General features: G+C 41.1%; 1 protein-coding gene across 1 annotated transcript in view; it reads left to right on the top strand.

The window, feature by feature from the left end:
* LOC122558170 (vacuolar protein sorting-associated protein 4A) overlaps window positions 1-13,867 on the top strand; it is a 28,962-nt gene extending 15,095 nt beyond the window's left edge. Inside the window, exons 6-11 of the mRNA XM_043706458.1 lie at window positions 2,852-3,008; window positions 4,035-4,183; window positions 9,363-9,444; window positions 9,531-9,750; window positions 12,810-12,950; window positions 13,430-13,867. Of these exons, the coding sequence (XP_043562393.1) occupies window positions 2,852-3,008; window positions 4,035-4,183; window positions 9,363-9,444; window positions 9,531-9,750; window positions 12,810-12,950; window positions 13,430-13,531 (851 nt within the window). The 3' untranslated portion in view covers window positions 13,532-13,867. The remainder of the gene's footprint in view (window positions 1-2,851; window positions 3,009-4,034; window positions 4,184-9,362; window positions 9,445-9,530; window positions 9,751-12,809; window positions 12,951-13,429) is intronic.
* Window positions 13,868-19,834: the final 5,967 nt, after the last annotated feature.

Here is a 19,834-nt window from a genome sequence, read left to right as displayed (position 1 = left end):
TGGGACCACTGCTGTTTGTCGTTTTTATAAATGACTTGAATGCTGGCATAGGTGGATGGGTTAGTAAATTTGCAGATGACACTAAAGTCGGTGGAGTTGTGGATAGTGTGGAAGAATGTTGCAGGGGGACTTAGATAAGCTGCAGAATTGGGCTGAGAGGTGGCAAATGGAGTTCAATGCAGATAAATGTGAGCTGATTCACTTTGGGAAGAATAACAGGAAGACAGAATACTGGGTCAGTGGAAAGATTGTGCAGAGGGATCTTGGAGTCCATGTGCATAGATCCCTAAAAGTTGCCACCCAGGTGGATAGTGCTGTTAAGAAGGCAAACGGTGTGTTAGGTTTTGTTGGTTGAGGGAATGAGTTCCAGAGCCGTAATGTCATGCTGCAACTATACAAAACGCGAGTGTGGCTGCATTTGGAATATTGTGTACAGTTCTGGTCGCTCCATTACAGGAAGGACGTGGAAGCATTGGAAAAGATGCAGAGGACATTTACCAGAATGTTGCCTGGTCTGGAGGGAAGGTCTTTTGAGGAAAGGCTGAGAGATTTGGGTCTGTTCTCATTGGAGAGAAGAAGGCTAAGAAGGGATTTGATAGAGACATAAAAGATAATCAGAGGGTTAGATAATGAAAGTCTTTTTCCTGGGATGATGATGTCAGCTTGTATGAGGTGGCATAGCTACAAATTGAGGAGTGATAGATTTAAGATGTAAGAGGCAGATTCTTTAATCAGTGTGGTACAGATCTGGAATGCCCTGCCTGCTGATGTAGTTAACTCAGCCACATGAGCGAGATTTAAATAATCTTTGGATGGGCACATAGATGATGATGGGATAGTAGAGGGGGGGTAGGCTTAGATAGTTCACAGGTCGGCAGAATATCAAGGGCGAAGGGCCTGGTCTGCGCTGTATTTTACTATGTTCTAAAGGACTGCTATATTAATTAGGGACAGACTAAGGAGGGTTAGAAATATGAGCACGGATGAAATGTCCTATCATAGTTGCATAGAACAGTGGTTTGGCTTGAATAGGAGTATTGCATCCAGTTCTGGACACCAGTTTAGGAAGGCTGTAAGATATTAGAGAGGGTGCAGGAAAGACACAAGAATGTTTCCTGGGTTGAGGAATTTCGGTTAGGTAAATTAGTCTGGAGAGGTTGCAACTGTTTTTCTTGAAGAAGCTATGGTTGAGTGGCGATTTGATCAAAGTGTTCAAAATCGTGAAGGGTCTGGATGGAGTTGATGAGAAAAAGCTGATCCCACAATGAAAGCATTGTGAACGAGAGGATATGGATTTAAGGTAATTACTAAAAACAACAATGGCAATGTGAAGAAAGCATTTTTCACAAACCTAGTGCTTCAATGAGGAATGCAGTGGAGGCAAGTTTAATTGACAAGTTCAAATGGGAATTGGTTTATTGTCTTAAAACGAGCCATTCTGTGAGCAAGGCAGGCTTGTAGCAAAAGAAATCCAGCATATTTCTTAAAAGACATTCAAAATTGACCCCAAAGGTTCCTAACCATCTTTTTGAATAATCAGTCCTAGTCTTTATGAATAATTGATTCCAGACATCAGGTTTGTAGCTTAAACAAAAGGCTTAACAATTTATTAATAATACAGTAACTTTAGCAGGCAAAATTAAAGAATAAAGTAATCTAATTAGTGTCTACAATTTAAACTCAATAATTCTTGTTTTCAGCCCTGTTCTCTCAAAAGACAGATAGACGAACATAGTTAAGAGATTTAAAAAACTACAAACTTGGCCAAATTACTAATAAAGACAGAACTTTTTGGAAAAACTCAACAGGTCTGGCAGCATCTGTGAAGAGAAATTAAAGTTAACTGTGGTTCTGTTCGCCGAGCTGGAAGTTTTTGTTGCAAACGTTTCGTTCACTGTCTAGGTGACATCCTCAGTGCTTGGGAGCCTCCTGTGAAGCGCTTCTGTGGTGTTTCCTCCGGCATTTATAGTGGCCTGTCCCTGCCGCTTCCGGTTGTCAACCGGACAATGCTTCACAGGAGGCTCCCAAGCACTGAGGATGTCACCTAGACAGGGGATGAAACGTTTACAACAAAAACTTCCAGCTCGGCGAACAGAACCACAGCAACGAGCACCCGAGCTACAAATCTTCTCACAAACTTTGAATTAAAGTTAACATTTTGGCTCCAGTGACTCTTCCTCAGAACTAGCCAAATTACTTGTGGTTTTTTTTATAATGCATTGTTCTACAAATGCATACGGTTGATTTTCTGAAGGTTACAATCAGGGGCACCTTTTAAGGTCACTATGAGGAAGTTTCTGTAATCTGTATGACTTAGTTTCTATCCTCTGAACTTTCGATTGCTAATATCAGGAGGTTAGGCGAGGAGTTTACAAATCTTCAGCCAAACACCTCCTTTCAGAAACCTCCAGTTCAAAACCCCTGCTTCTTCCCTTTGGCACCAGTGCCCAGGTTCTGACCTCGTTCATGGCCAAACATCTGCTATCTGATTAAACGTACTGATTTCTCCAGTATCACTCTGTTTGTAGAATACTTTGATCAAAAACCAATCTGCATTTAACTTCCAGGTCGAGCCTCACAAGCCAATTGTTTGCTTAAATAGATGGCTGTTGACAGTCCCATGGTCACCTTTTAGTTCTCAGATCACAGTTCACAATTCCAAACCAAAACTGATAAAAAGAATGAAACAAAGTACTGAAAAATCCAACATACTGAAAAAATAGTAGTTGAATTGGTTGCATAATATGTACCTTGCTTCTGTCCCTGAAACTTGTACAATCTGTGTTTAATCTTGTCACAGTTGCTGTCATTGATTGGTCCAATTCATATTCTGTTCTTCTCATTTTTATAGGTAAACGAACTCCTTGGCGTGGGATCTTGCTTTTTGGCCCACCCGGTACAGGAAAGTCCTACTTGGCCAAAGCTGTAGCAACAGAGGCAAATAATTCCACATTCTTCTCTGTGTCATCATCTGACCTGATGTCCAAATGGTTAGGAGAGAGTGAGAAGTAAGTGACACCGCAAATATTTGAGTTTTGTCAATGTCTTGAGTAGAGACAGTGCCATCTCTATGCTAAGTTTTAACAATAATTGAGCTTACAGAAGATTCCCTTTCCCATCTCTCACTGTGCAATGTGGGGGATACCTGGAAGATATGTGAGATTAGTGCCTATTGAAGCGACAAAAGCCAACCAGCTGGACCCCATATCAGTCTCTGCTTGAGAATCTGAAACAGAGACAGCTAAGATTGGATGCCAAAACTAAATGTGGAGTGAATAATGCAGGCACATGAAAATTAAAATAGTGGAGTAAGTGTAGAAGTAAGGAGCTAATGGAAGATTAATATTTGAAGTGAGAAACTGTGACTGTTGTAATTTGTGGAGGTTTCTAAAATATAAGGTCGTTCATGAATGTGATGAACTGTGAATGTTAACTTCCAGAATGTGGACTAGAGGACAAGTGGAGATCAATCAAAAATGAACTTGGACAAGATCTTAGGTAAAAATGTTTTTACTAAGCTTGAGAACTATTTAGGATATTCTACCAAATTGAAAATAGAACTTAAAAACCTCAGGATATTAAAATGAGTTATTTGTTTCTATTGGTTCCTGCAGCATCTTTGGTTAGTTGCACTTCTCCTAGGTTTGAGATTCTCAATGAGGTTGAACTCTGCATTTAGTAGGAAAAATATCAGACTCTTGCAACCTGCTCACTCCCTATCTCTGCTTCTTCCATAAAGTCTGGATCACCATCACTTCAATCTCAGCAAATGCTGGGCAATCCTCAGTTATCTGAACTCTCATCCTCCACCAAAATTGGGAGAACGTTTAGCAGCGATTACTTCCTAGAGGTAGCAGCACAGTAAAGGATGTCACATCTTACAAGGAGTCTATAAAGTGGGTCAGCTTATGAGAAACAAAGAAGTGAATGGATACTGAGAGACACTGCCAGTCTGACGTCTTTGTTAATTTTCTTTGATGCTACTAAGAAGTATGCAAGTCTCCTTGGGTAATAATGTTTCCTTTCTCCCTCAGACTTGTGAAAAATCTGTTCGAGTTGGCTCGACAGCACAAACCCTCCATCATATTTATCGATGAAGTTGATTCCCTCTGTGGATCCAGAAATGAGAATGAGAGTGAAGCTGCCAGGCGCATCAAAACGGAATTTCTAGTCCAAATGCAAGGTAAGAAAGAGAGCCTTTCTCTCTAGGAATTGTGGCCACTCTAGTTTACTTTGAGCGAGACTGCTTCACATTACAAATAGCATTTTGTTATTTATTTTTACTTGAATGTTTGGGTGAAAGTCAGGTCCCCATTACACTGCTCACAGTGGGACTGGAACCTGAGTCTCTCGGTCCAGAGCAGAGTCATTCCCACTGAACCACAAGCATACCTCCTCGGCAGAGTTTATTTCTAGTTGGTTTAAAAACTGCATGTCATTGCCTGTTAAGGGTGTTGGACATTGATGTCACCTCTAACTGAGTCCTGACTGGTTCCTTACGTTTTCAATTGTCCACAGATCCTACCTTTTTTAAGTTTTATTTTTGTCATTTTATGACTTTTACTAAAGTTAGAGGATAGTTTGAATTTTGTTTTTACTACTTTGTCAGTGAAGCAGAGTATGCATATGCAGTCAGCGACCAAAAATTGAGAGACTTTAGATCATACCTCAATGCTTGCCGAACTGGTGAAATTTCCATTAAATCAGACATTTACTTATCACTGGCCTTTTGTTTTTCAGCATGATCAGTTAACTGATGTTTGTTTTTGTTTGCTGTGTTTGAATGTTTGGAAAAAATCATGTTTTCCTTTATACTTTAATGGTGAAGCTAATTCAGAAGATCAAAAAGTACTAATATAAATGTAAGTAAGGGATGTTAAAACGAATGAAACAGTGAAATGTTCTTCATTATATAGTGTTGAGTGAAAGTCCAAAGCATCAGGTATTTACAAACTTTACAAAGTTAACTCCATAACAAAGGTTATGTGTAGTCATTTATAAGTCTCATTGTTGAAACAAATTAAGACTATATAGAAACACATCTGACCATGATTTCTTGATGGAAGTTAACTATTTGGGCGTATATCAACACAGCCTTCTTTGGTCTTTAAGATTGCATGTTCTCAATCATGGGGTGCTTTGTTTTGGCAGAAAGAACATAGAGAGGCATTAAAGGATACAATTGTGAAGAGGATACAATAGAATGGGGCATTGAGTGTAAATGTGTATAAATCATTAAAGATGGTGGGCAGTTTGTGAATGTGTTTTGGAAAACATACATTCCAGATTGTATTAAAGGAGCATTCAAGGAAGTTACTTTAGATTTGTATAAGGCATTGAAACTGGAGTATTGCATCCATTTCTAGCTACCACACTTGAAGAAGAATGTGAAGGCATTTGAGTGAATGTAAGAAAGATTTGTAGGAATAGTTCCAGGGATGAGGAGCTTGATTTCCATAGAATCCCGTGTGTGGGAACAGGCCATTAATTCCAACAAATCCACAACAACTCTCCAAAGAGTATCCAACTTAGACTTACCCCATCCTATCTTATACCATTCCTGCAACCTTGCACCTCCCATCATTGATCCATTAAGCCTACACATTGTTGGACAGTATGGGTAAATTAGCATTGACCAATCCATTTAACTTGCACATCTTGGGACTGTGGGAGGAAACTGGAGCATCTGGAGGAAACCCACACAGAAACGGGGAGACACAGTCGCCCAAGGCTAGAATTGAACCTGGTTCCCTGATGCTGAGAGTCAGCAGTGCTAACCACTGAGCCACCATGATAGATTGGAGAAGTTGGGAATGGTTTCGTTGAGAGAAATTTGACAGATATTCAAAATCATAGGAACAGGAATCAGCCATTCAGTCCATTAAGTCTGCTCCATCATTTATCCAGCTGATCAAACTTTTCAATGCCCTTCACATCCCACAGCCCTCTTTCCCATTGATAATCAAAAAATCCATCAATCAAAATGTAAAACATAATAAAAGAATGGACTTCCACAGGCCTCTGAGGCAGAGAATTCCGAAGTTTCACAACTTCCAAATGAGAAGTCCTAAATAACAGCTCCTTTATTTTTACATCGTTCCCCTGGTACGAGACTCTGTAATCAGGTGTAGCATCTTGCCTTCATCAATGCTTTAACAATTTTGTAAGCTTCCATTAAATAACCTCATTCTTTGAAATTCTACAGATTACAGGCTCAGTTTGCCTGATCTTTCTTTGTGGGGCTGTCTCACCGTCTCGGAACAAGTCTGATGAACCTTCCATTGCACTCCCTCTTAACTAATGTTGTAATATTTGTGAGCTTACTGTCTGAAGGAATAATTCCAGAATTTGTAAAATATTTGAAGGTAATGCATTAACTGTCTCTATAGTCAATTCCTTTGGCACTTGGATGTAAACACAGTAGATAGGAAGAGATACTCACCAATTTCGGAGAGATTGAGAATGCAACAGCAAAGTCCTAAGGTAATTGTTGAAAGAAGTAATGAAGATGTAAGAAACTTTGTCACACATCAAGAGGTGATGATCTGCAATTTGCTACCTGAGTCTGGTAAATTGAGCAATTCACAAGGCTATTAGATTAACATCAGACCAGGAAGAATGTGCAGTCTTTATGGGGAGAAGGCATTAAATAACTCATTTGGAGAGCTGGTGCGGGCATAAGTGGTTTTGTACTGTGGTGTAACAATTCTGAGATCCCTTGAATCAGGTGGCTTTAAAAAGAAACCCCACAGATCTTGTGGCTTCCATCTCTGCAGTAAGATTCTGTAATGTTTTGTCCAACTGAATATTTGCTCCATAGTTTTTACTTCAGGTTATGCTGATTTGTACCCAGACTTGAGTGTGGCAAGTATTTGTCTCATTCACATGCAGTTACACTCGCTCAATACTAGTTGTTGAAGCATCTTAGCTCATGGTTGGCATGAATTAAAATAAATATATTGGTTAAAAAGTAATTAAACATTTCCCACTTGGTACTGCTTTAGGAACTAGGTTAAATTCTTGTTGTTCAGAGATTTTATAATCCCTCCGGTCTCTACCAGTTGCATACAAAGGGCTCATCTGAAGTTAATGCTGAGGAGATAAGTCTTGTCAAAAAGTTAGCTGAAAAACTAGTGAAAGGCCCACTGGAATAAAGATTGTCAGCTAGTGGCTGGGAAGTACACCAGTATAAAGAGAAGAACAATGGATAGACAGTCAATGGTAGAAATGATTGGGTGATAATTTCTGAAAGAATGGATGTGTGTTAGTCACAGCTACTGCTCTGTTTGTGGCAAGAGGCTCTTTTGTCCAGAAATGTCAGTTTATTTTGAGTGGCTGAGTCAGTATCAATTTTGAGAAAGTGAGGACTGCAGATGCTGGAGATTAGAGGTGAAGAATGTGGTGCTGGAAAAGCACAGCTGATCAGGCAGCATCTGAGGAGCATAAGCCCTTCATCAGGAATGAGGCTTGAGGGCCAAGCGGGCTGAGCTCCTTCTCTCAGCCCCCTTGGCCCACAAGCCTCATTCCTGATGAAGGGCTCATGCCCAAAATGTCGATTTTCCTGTTCCTTGAATGCTGTGTGACCAGCTGTGCTTTTCCAGCAGCACACGGAAAAGGAAGTTTGCAGACTAAAAGCTAACTTGAAAATGTATCGGGGTTTACTTTGGCAGGAAGAACAAAAAGGTAGAGCATTATCTAAATAGTGAACAACTATTGAAAATGAGAAATGCTGAAGAGTCTGGACATTCTAGTACAAGAGGTAATGTTCTGTTACAGCACGTAATCAAGAAGGATTACAGAATTCAGTTCTTTATTATTGAAGAAATTATGGAGTCGTACACCTTGGAAACAGACCCTTCAGGCCAACTAATCCAAGTTGACCAGGTTTCCAAAACTGAACGAGTCCCATTTCTGTATTTGGCGCATGTCTCTCTAAATCCATGTTCCCACCCAAATGTCTTTTAAATGTCATAATTGTATTTGCCTCTACCACTTGCTTTGGCAGCTAGTTTCATATACACATCACCCTCTGCATTAAAAAGTTGCCCATCCCGTCTGTTTTAAATTTTTACCTCTCACCTTAAGCCTATGCCCTCTAGTTTTGGACTCCCCTACCCTGGGGAAAGGATTGTGGTTATTCACCATATCTATGCTCTCACAATTTTATAAACCTCTAAAAGCCCCCCCCACAGCCTCCTAAGCTACAGATTTTTTTAAAATCCCAGCCTATCCAACCTCTCTATAATTCAAATCTTCCAGTTTCATGAACATCCTTGTAAATCTTTTTTGTACCCTTTCTACTTTAATAACATCCTTTCTATAGCAGGATGACCAGAATTGTACACACTACTCCAAATGTGGTCTGACCAATGTCTGGTGCAGCTATAATGTGAAGACTCAATTCTTGTACTAAATGCTCTGACTGATGAAGGCAAGCATTGAACATCTAAGTAAGCATTCATACAGGGCATTAGTGAAACCATATCTCAAACACTGCAGTTTTGACGGCCTTTTGTAAGGAAGGATATATCTGCGTTTAGAGGAGCTTCTGGTGCGGTTTACTAGATTGATATCTGGAAAGAGCAGATTTGCTTACAATAGGCTTCGGGGCAACACGGTGGCTCAGTGGTTAGCACAGCTGCCTCTCAGCGCCAGGGACCCAGGTTCGATTCCAGCCTTGGGTGACTGTCTGTGTGGAGTCTGCACGTTCTCCCTGTGTCTGCATGGGTTTCCTCCAGGTGCTCCGGTTTCCTCCCACAGTCCAAAGATGTGCAGGTTAGGTGAATTGGCCATGCTAAACTGCCCATAGTGTTAGGTGCTTTAGTCAGAGGGAAATGGGTCTGGGTGGGTTACTCTTCAAAGGGTCGATGTGGACTTGTGCTGAAGGGCCTGTTTCCACACTGTAGGGAATGTAACCTAATTTAACCTAAGGCTGGGGATTATTTTATTGAAGTTTTATTAGATTCTGAATGGTCATAATGAGGTGGATGTGGAAAGGATGCAAGAGTGGGCCCAGAACTAGGAGCCACTGTTTTAAAATTAGTGGTTGCCCTTTTCAGACATATAAGACAGGAAATTGTTCCTGTCAAAGTGTGCGACTTTTGGACTGTCTGTTTCAGCAGGTGCTGGTGGCAGGATTGTTGAGAATGTTTAAGACAGAGGTAGATCGATCCCCATGCCTGTCAAGAATCTAAGGGTGACTAGCCTGGGTATGTGGTATTTGGAACACAAATGGTGAGAAAGCTTGAGGAGCTGAATGGTGTACTTCTATTTCATACGTTGTATGCTAATTACTATGTATTTGGGGTTCCAGATGTTTGCTCTGTGTCTAATTCGAAAATAACTTGTTTCTCCATCTTCAGGTGTTGGGAATAGTAGTGATGGAATCTTGGTTTTGGGAGCAACAAACATCCCATGGGTGCTGGATTCTGCCATTAGGAGGAGGTCAGATTTAAGATTGTGCTACATTATACACATTGTAGTTTCTTTGTGTGAAATAATTTAAAAGTTCCCTTATTGTCTGTGTTAAGATTTGAGAAACGGATTTACATCCCATTGCCAGAGGAGCCAGCAAGAGTCCACATGTTTAAATTACACTTGGGCACAACTCCTCATTGCCTGACTGAGACAGACTTCAGGGAACTTGGCAGGAAAACAGAGGGATATTCTGGTGCAGATATCTGTATAATTGTTCGTGATGCATTAATGCAACCGGTCCGGAAAGTGCAATCAGCAACCCATTTTAAAAAGGTATGTGATCAGTGTTATACTGGTAATTACAACCTCCATCACAGGTTAAACATTTGTTCTTGCCACACAAATCTTAAACATGGGATGCTGGTGCTTTGGCCTTGATCACAGTGTGATATCTGTTTCCCAATAAACCCAGATTTAAGCAATATCAAAAAATGAAAGTAACATAGAAAACGCAATTCATCTTAAATGTTAAGATTCTAAATAGAACTAAACGGAGAGACTTATGTCGATAAAGGTTATCACATGAACAGATAAATCATAAAAAGCCAAAAGATTCTGGATTTATATCTTGATGTGGGGAATACAAACATGTGGAAGTAACACAGGTTTGTCCTGGAACATAGTTACCTATAGTTGGAGTATTGTTTGCAGTTCTTGACATGAAGAATATAAAAACATTGAAAGTCCAGGTAAATTCAGTGGAGCAACACTAAGCACACCTGTTACATTCTTGAGAGGCTTAAGTCAGGCTTGTCGAGGTCTTTGTCGTAGTGATTATCATGAGGTAGGTACTGAGGGGATAATGAGAGGACACAACTAAAACCATCAAAATTATTTTTATATAACATAGAAGTACAAAGTTTAAAGTCAAATTCTTAACCACAAACTTAGTAAAACAAAATCTGTAGGGGTTGAAATGGCTGGTAGGCAGAAAGATGGGATGCTTGTGATTAAGGGATGACAGTAATTATAGGTGATTTTAATCTCTACAAATTGGAGAAACAAGATTGGCAACAGAAGGTTGAATAAAGAGTTCATAAAATGCTATTGGGAGCACATTTTGGAACTGACAATAAAGCACATTGTATTCAATTTGACATTAAGTAATGTGAAAGAATAATTAATGATCTGAGTTAGAATACCCCTAGGTAGCAACAACCACATTATGTTCAGTTTGAAAGGGTGAAGATTGGGTCAAAGTCTATTACAGGTGAGCCCCATATCCGTGAGTCTGGTCACAGTGGTTTCGCTTACCTGCCGGAACATATAATCGGGATCGTTCCAGGACCAGGAACTGCCGGGAAGATATGTTTCCCATTGAAATGAATGGGGTCACTCCTATTGGTTTCCGGCTTCTGCGGTTGGTCCTGGAACGTAATCCCTACGGGTACAGGGGCACTACTATATTTTAAATTTAAATAACAGCAACATGAAAGCTGAGCTAGCTGAAGTGTACAAGGCATGTATACTAGCTGAATGTATAAAGCATGGTTAGTAAGTTTGCAGGTGAGGTATCATTGATACCAAGGAAGGTTATCAAAAATTAGAGGGTCTTTGATCAGGTAGGGAAGTGGGCTGAGGATTGGCAACTGAAATTCAATACGGGTAAGTGTGAGGTGTGGCACTTTGGAAAGTCAAACCAAGGTAGGACTTACACAGTTAATGGTGAGGTTCTGAGGGGTGTTGTTGAACAAAGGGACCTAGGAGTACATGCAGGCCTTCATCGATTGGGCATTGAGTTTTGGAGTTGCGTGATTGGTCAGAATATGCAAAATGCAAAAGGATGAAAAAAAGGTTAAGGAATGAGGGAAAGCTAACTAGGAATGTACAAATAGCAACGGTTTTAATAAGTATTTAAGAAGGATGGAACGAAGTAATTGTTGATTCTTTTGAGGTAATTTGAGGGAATTAACAAATATGTTAAACAATGGAGAGTCAGTTGACATGATCTATGTAGATTTTCATAATGTCTTTGACAAACTGCTGCACAGGAGGTTGCTAAATAAGACAAGAACCCATGGTGTTAGGGGCAAAGTACTGGCATGGATAGAAAATTGCCTGACTGGCAGAAGGCAGAGAATGAGGATAAAGGAGTTTTTTTCAGGATGGCAGCCAGTGATTTGCAGAGTTCTGCACGACACAAACTGTGATGTTGTGTTGGACAAACAGGATCTTGAAGTTCTTCATCAGAGAGGTGTGAAAATCACAGGCCTATTAGAGGGTGGCAAGTGGGGAACCTGGCTTGTGGGTGGAGGGGTTAGTTTGCATTGGGGAGTGGAAGTTGAGAGGGGCTGGGAAATGGGAGAGAGTCTGGAGTGGATTGGGGGCAAGCTGGGGTAAGATGAGGGGGGTGTTCTGATTTTTAATCTTGAAGGAACCTCAAGGACACATTCTCTTGGCTCTCAGCTGAGGCAGTTGTTAATTTAGCAACAGGCCGATCAAATCTTATCATTGGACTGGCAATCCAGAGACCCAGGAGATGCGCAGAGCAGCACAGTGGTTAACATTGCTGCCTCACGGCGTCAGGGAGCCGGATTCGATTCTCCCCTCAGGCAACTGTTAGTGTGGAGTTTGCAGATTCTCTGTGTCTGTGTAGGTTTCTTCCAGGTGCTCTGGTTTCCTCCTACAGTCCAGGGATGTGTAGGCTATGTGGATGAGCCATTGGAAGTGCAGTGTAATAGGAATAGGGTGGGCCTAGGTAGGACGCTCTTCAGAAGGTTGGTGTGGACTCTGGGCCAAATGGCTTGCTTATAACTGTAGGGTTTCAGTTTTGCCAGGGTCATTGTTGGGACCACAGCTATTCACACAACAGTTTCAATATTGCTCTGGCAACATCTCAAGAAATGCTTTTAAAAATTGATTTTTTATTTCCTTTTTCCCTGCTTGAAATATGATTTCAATGGTTGATTATGTTAATCTTGTTTGATTCTTACTGGCTAATATTGTTTATTATAAACAACAATCACTTTGTTTCTCAGGATAAGGACTTGATCATTCAGGACTGAGATAAGAAATTTCTTCACTCTGCATTTGTGAATCTTTTTAAATTGTGCATCACTGAGGAAATCAATGAGTAAGGTGACAGGTTGAAAGTGAGTTGATGTAGAGGTTCAGCTATGAGGTTACTGAATGGTTAACCAGGCTTGGGGTAAGGGAGGCTTATGGTCTTATTCCTATCCCAATGCCCCACATAAAGCAGACCAAGTATGCTTGAGATAATTGCCGATTGTGGTAACGGCATTGCTCAGACTGGATCATTTCAAGAGGATTCAGGTATTTTGCTATCAGTTTTACAGGACAATATATCATTAACTGTTTGATATCTTCCTCAGATTCGAGGTCCATCCAGGACAAATCCAAATGTCATAGTGGATGACCTTTTAACACCATGTTCCCCTGGAGACCCAGCTGCCATTGAGATGACATGGGTGGATGTTCCCAGTGATAAGCTACTGGAGCCTGTGGTTTGCATGGTAAATTCTGCTTGTTTTTGTGTTGACTTCTCATATCAGTGCTGGTAATGCTGGTGGTGAGGATGTTTGGTCAGAGGAACTTTCTATGTTTCCGTCAGTTGAAGTTTTAGTTATCTCAGCAGCAAAATAATATTTTGTTTGAAACAATGCTTATGAAAGCCTGGCTGTCAGGGTGGTGTAACTACATTGTACGTTTGCAAATCCTGTACCTGTGTGCGCGTACACTCTGTTTTGGTGCTTTCTGAATGGGTTGGAGAATCATTTTGCTGCTCTGTGGCTCAGCTTGGGAGCAGACATATGAGCAGCAGCTCATCTCTTGCCTTGGGCTGTGACCCAGAATAATAAAAGCAAAGAATACTCTTAGTGTGCAAGTCATGTATAGATCAGGGTTAAGTTATGCATGCACCACCTGTCTGTTATCCATTTTGCTCACTCTCTCTTTTGGCTTCTAACTCCTGAACTTCATTCTTTCTTTTCAGTCTGACATGCTTCGTTCACTGGCAACCACTCGACCTACTGTCAATGCTGAGGATCTTAACAAAGTGAAAAAATTTACCGAAGACTTTGGGCAGGAAGGCTGAGCCTTCTATTAAACTCCTTGCTCTTCCAATTGATCCTTATTTCTAAAATAACAAGGAATTGTACAGTCTGAAGCTGAAAGACAAACTTAACACACCTCCCGGATGCTGCCATATCATTTGCCTATTTTAAGAAAAGCTGATTTTTGTTTTGCTGAAGACTTTGTGCCGTTATTAGTAACCAGGTTTCAAGCAGAAATATCCCAGCATGAACTTTGCACTCCTACAGAGCTCAGGAAACAGACATGTGGCCTGACCTCTTCCCCAATTCTGTAAAAGTTTGAGATTTTCTTTATTCACTGATTGACAGCCTTAAATAAAATATCGATCTCTCTCTGATCCCTGTTCAAACTAAGATTTCACACATCATTTTTCTGGGCAGGTTTGTTTCTCATCAGGGAGCGTCACTAACTGAAGATTTCAAAGGCTGCAGTCATTAGCCAGTCTGTGGGAATGAAGAGGAAGAGAATGTATTTAGTCAACAGTTAGACTGTTAATTATGAATGAATTATGTGTTGAAACCGATCTCGAGATTAGCATATTTCAGATTGAGTTTTGTCAAGATAAAGATACAATAATTCCAGAGGATCATAGACTGCTGTCTCCTTAGTTGACTGGTTATGAGTTTAACCACATCTTGGGTGAGGAGTGAAGCTGAGAAGGCCTTCATGGTAACGGTAAGTGCAATGCAGAATGATCAACGCTGCACTGGACAAGCAATGCTCTATCGGAGTCTGAACAACTGGTAACGCGAACACTTCTGTAACTGTTGGAAGGTTGGGGGGGAGCAAAATCCCATGTTGATGCTGTGGTATCATGTTGGAATATTGCAAAGTTGTTAAGTTTTAAAAATTATTGAGACCTCTGGGGTTGTTTTATTCATTTTTGGGCATGTATCTAAGGATGGTTAAAATCAACTAGGTGAAATGAGGACTGCAGATGCTGGAGATTAGAGTCTAGAGTGTTTATCGAGTTTTGAGAAGATTTGTAGCTCAGTTGAAGTTCTGGATACAAGTTTGCTCGCTGAGCTGGAAGGTTCATTTTCAGACGTTTTGTCACCATGCCAGGTAACATCTTCATGAGCCTCCAGGTGAAGCACTGCTGATGATTCCTGCTTTCTATTTCTGTTTGTTTCTTTGGGTTGGTGATGTCATTGCCTGTTCTTATTCTCAGGGATAGTAATTCGGGTCCAAGTCAATGTGTTTGTTAATAGAGTTCCAATTGGAATGACATGCTTTCTACGAATTATCATACATGTCTCTGTTTGTCTTGTCCTAGGATGGATGTGTTGTCCCAGTTGAAGGGATACTAGTGAGAGAGAATCATATCGTTTTGTGGCTAGTTGATGTTCATATATCCTGTATACATGAACATCCATCCTAGGACAAGCCAAACAGAGATACACACAAGAATTCCTAGAAAGCATGTCATTCCAATTGGAACTCTATCAACAAACACATTGACTTGGACCCGATTTACCACCCCATGAGAAAAAGAACAGGAAATGACATCACCAACCCAAACACACAAATAGAAAGCAGGAATCATCAACATTGCTTCACCTGGAGGCTCACTGAAAATGTTACCTAGTATGGTGACGAAACATCTGAAAATGAATGTTCCAGCTCAGCGAGCAAACCTACATCTAGAATGTCATGCTGGAAAATCACAGCAGGTCAAGCGGCATCCGAGGAGCAGGAGAATTGACGTTTCAGGTATAAACCCATCATAAGGAATTCCTAATGAAGGTTTTATGCCTGAAACGTCAATTCTCCTGCTCCTCAGATGCTGTCTGACCTGTGCTTTTCCAGCACCACACTCTCAACATGTATCTTAAGGATGTCAAGGTTATAGAGAAAATAAACTACAACGGTGTCTAGGTTAACAGAATTAACCCCAAAACCCATGTTTCCTTCTCTTTGGTCATTTACACTCATACCTCTTGCATTAAATCTTTAATTTTAGTTATTCTGCTAAAGGTACTTTCAGTACAAGATGTGAGGCCATCATATGGTAGTATAAAACTGGACATCATTGACTAACTGTGTACCACACAATAAACAGCAACAAATGTATAACCTCATTGCCAGCTGTTCATATTCAACCCTAGTCATCACTTTCAAAAAAAAAGCAGCAGCCATAAATTGAGGAAGAGAACAGGAGGAAAAAATAATTAAAGCCAGCTTATTTAAGGTGTAAACTGTTATCTTGGATTATGGATTCTATATTTTAAATACAAAGGTACCACAGACAAGTCAGGTTTGACAATTCCTTTTATAGCCCTGATCAGTTAGACCAAGGAATGCATTAGGTGCGGAATTCAATGTTTGCAAAGTTTCTTGCAAAGAACTTGGAAGATTCTGCAACTTAATACAAGATGAAGTGAAATTACATGAGTAGAAGATTGGTTGATGAAAAAATTAAGTTGGACAGTTCATCCTAAAGGTCAGTGCTGCATTCTGCTTTTTCTCTGAATATAGATGATTTGGATTCTGTTAGTGTATACGGCTGGTAATGTACAATTACACATTAATTGGTCTGGTGAGCAATTAAACAGTCAGGGGAGTGGAATGGAGAGACGATAGGACATGGGAGCAGAAATTAGGCCATTCAGCCCATTGAGTCTGCTCCGCCTTTCAATTGTGGCTGATAAGTTTCTCAACTACATTCTCCCGCTTTTACCCCAAAACCCTTGATAATCGGTCTTAAATATTAAAATTCACACAACACGAGGTTATAGTCTAGCACATTTATTTGGAAGCACTAGCTTTCGGAACGCCACTGCTTCATCAGGTGGTTGTGGAGGACTTTTAACTTTGTCCACCCCAGTCCAACACTGGCACCTCAAAGTCCAACTTAAATATACTCCGTGACATTGTCTTCACAGCCTTCTGTTGCAGTGAATTCCATAGATTCATCACTCTGGCTGAAGTTGTGTTTCTCCTTATCTCCATTCTAAAGGGTCTAGCCTTTACTCCAAGGCTGTACCTTCAGGTCCTAGTTTCTCCTACCAATAGAAACATCTTCCCAACATTCACCCTGTCCAGGAGGAGAAAGTGAGGACCGCAGATGCTGGAGATCAGAGTCGGGAGTGTGGTGCTGGAAAAGCACTGCAGGTCAGGCAGCATCCAAGGAGTAGGAGAATCGACATTTTGTTCCTGAGTTAATGCCTGAGTTAATGCCCTTTGATGCTGCCTGACCTGCTGCGCTTCTCCAGCATCACACTCTTGACTCCACTCTGTCCAGGACATTCAGTATTCTGTATGTTTCAATTAAGTTCCCCCTTCATCCTTCTAAACTCAGTCAGGTATAGACCCAGAGTCCTCAAACGTTCCTCATATGTTAAGCTTTTCATCACTGGGGCCATTCTTGTGAACCTCCTCTGAACACGCTCTAAGGCCAGTGTATCCATCCTGAAATGTGGGACCCAAAACTGTGCACAATACCCCACATGTGGCTTGACCAGAGCTTCAAAACTAACTGCTAATTCAACCTGTACATTTACCTTGAGAGAATCCTGGACTATAACTCCCAACTCTCTCTGCACTTTAGACTTCTGAATTTTCTCCCTATTTAGAAAATTGTCCATGCCTCTATTCTTCTTAACAGAGCATGACCTCACACTTTCGCACGTTGTACTCCATCTGCCACTACTTTGTCCACTCTCCTAACCTGTCCAAATCCTTCTGCAGCCTCCCTGCCTCCTCAAAGCTACCTGTCCGTCTACCTATCTTTGTATCTCATCTACAACTGTAGCTAGTTGCAATAGAACAAAGAAAATTTACAGCCCAGGAACAGGCCCTTCAGCCCTCCAAGCCTGAGCTGATCCAAATCTACTGTCTAATCCTGTCGCCCAATTCCTAAGCATCTGTATCCCTCTGCACCCCACTTACTCATGCATCTGTCCAGACACATCTTAAATTAATCTACCTGCGCCTGCCTGTACCACCTCTGCTGGCAATGCGTTCCAGACACCCACCACTTGAAGTACTTGTTGCGTGTTTCCCCCTTAAATTTTTCACCTCTCACCTTGAAAGTGTGACCCCTCGTTATTGAATCCTTCACCCTGAGAAAAAGCTTGTCTCTATCCACCCTGTCTATACCCTTCATGATTTTGTAAACCTCAAACAGGTCCCTCCTCAATCTCCTTTTTCCTAACGAAAACAAACCGAACCTACTCAGCCTCTCTTCATAGCTAGCACCTTCCATACCAGGCAACATCCTCGTAATCCTTCTCTACACCCTCTCCAAAGCATCCACATCCTTTTGGTAATGTGGCACCCAGAACTGTACACAGTATTCTAAATGCGCCCGAACCAATGTCTTGTACAATTTTAACATGACCTGCCAGCTCTTATATTCAACACATCGTCCAATGAAGACAAGTATACCATATGCCTTCTTGACCACTCTATCCACCAGTGCAGCAACCTTCAGGGTACAATGGAACTGCACTCCCAGATCTCTCTGCTCATCAACCTTTCCCAAAAAGTTCACTGTGTAATTCACTCTAGAATTAGACTTGCCTAAATGCATCACCTCACATTTGTCTGGATTGAACTCCATCTGCCAACTCTCCAGTCTATCTATATTCTCCTGTGTTCTTTGACAGTCCCTTATGCTTTCTGCTACTCCACCAATCTTCGTGTCATCCGCAAACTTGCTAATTGTACCAACAGTGCCCTTATCCAGATCATTTATGTTTATCACAAACAGTAGTGGCCTTGGCATTGATTGCTATGGAACACCACTGGTCACCTTTCTTCATTTCAAGAAACTCCCTTCAACTACTTCTGTCTCCTGTTGCTCAACCAGTTCTTTATCGACTTAGCTAGAACACCCTGCACACGATGTGACTTCACTTTATTAGTTTATCATGGGCAACCTTATCAAATGCCTTACTAAAGTCCATGTATATGACATCAACAGCCCTTCCTTCATCTATCAACTTGGTCCCTTCCTCAAAGAACTCTATTAAGTTGGTATGGCACAATCACCCCCGCACAAAACCATGTTGCCTATCACTGATAAGCCCATTCTTTTCTAAATATAAATAGATCGCATGACTTAGTACTTTCTCCAGTAACTTTCCCACCACTGACATCAGACTCATTGGTCTGTAGTTACCCGGAATAGCCCTACTACCCTTTTTGTACAGGGGGACAACAACCTTCCAGTCTTCCGGCGCCTCATCTGTGTTTAAGGATGCCACAAAGATAACTGTCAGGGCCCCAGCTATTTCCTCTCAACTCCCTCAGCAACCTGGGATAGATCCCATCTGGTCCTGGGGATTTGTCCACCTTAATAACCTGTAGCCTACCCAGCACATCTTATATCACCGTGATCCAGACTAATCAAACGTCTGTCTCTAATCTCAACATTCATGTTCCTTTCCTCTGAACACTGATGCAAAGTAATCATTCAGAATCTCACCCATTCCCTCAGGTTTGACACACAGCCTTCCTTCATTATCCTTTAGTAGACCAATCCTTTCTCTAGTTACCTGCTTGCTTCTTATATAAGAATAAAATGCTTTGGGATTCTCCTAAATTCTGCTTGCTAAAGCTATTTCATTACCTCTTTTAGCCCAATGTATGGAGTAACACGCTTGGGAGAAAACAAGTGTAACTTGAATTTAAATGTAGACTTCAGAAATTTTGTGCAGAGTTGAGGGTGGTAGTACTTGACAACACAAGTGGTTTAATCATAGGTTCATGCAGTACAGAAGAAGCCCTTCAGCCCATCAAGTCTGTACCACCAAAGCTAGACTAAATCTACACTAGGCCTACTTTCCAGCGCTGGGCCAACAGCCTTGAATGTTTAGTGAAATATTTGAGAACCAGTTAAGGCAGCTGAAACAATTGGATGCAGAGCTACAGCGAAACAACGGGATGGTGAGATTATACTGTTTCTCTAAAGTATCTGTACAGGTTCAATACAATAATTATCCTGAGTTCAGGTTCATTTGTGGTCTTGGCCGGTAATTTAAAAGACTATACAAATACAAGGTGTGAATGGCAAGAGGCAGATAGCAGATATGTTCATTTCTCAGTTTTGTGAATTATAGCATGACTGACTGCAGCAACTCAGGGAACCAGAGTATTCCAGAGGTTCACTGTTTCACTACCCACTTTTAAAGTTAATCCGCTGGGTATCAGGTGCAGTCCTAATTTAAATTCAAACTCCGTTGAAGAGTCTGCAATTTGCCAAGAAAGGACAGTAATTCCAGAAGTATCTATGCATCCCGTTTCCCCCCACCCACCCCCAATCTTGAATGAAATAAGTTGTGGTTGTTCATAGCCAAGA

This window comes from Chiloscyllium plagiosum, chromosome 17, assembly GCF_004010195.1.
Source record: "Chiloscyllium plagiosum isolate BGI_BamShark_2017 chromosome 17, ASM401019v2, whole genome shotgun sequence".
Classification (NCBI taxonomy): Eukaryota; Metazoa; Chordata; class Chondrichthyes; order Orectolobiformes; family Hemiscylliidae; genus Chiloscyllium; species Chiloscyllium plagiosum.
Note: the sequence above shows the minus strand (reverse complement) of the source record. Positions and strands in the feature narration are given on the sequence as shown.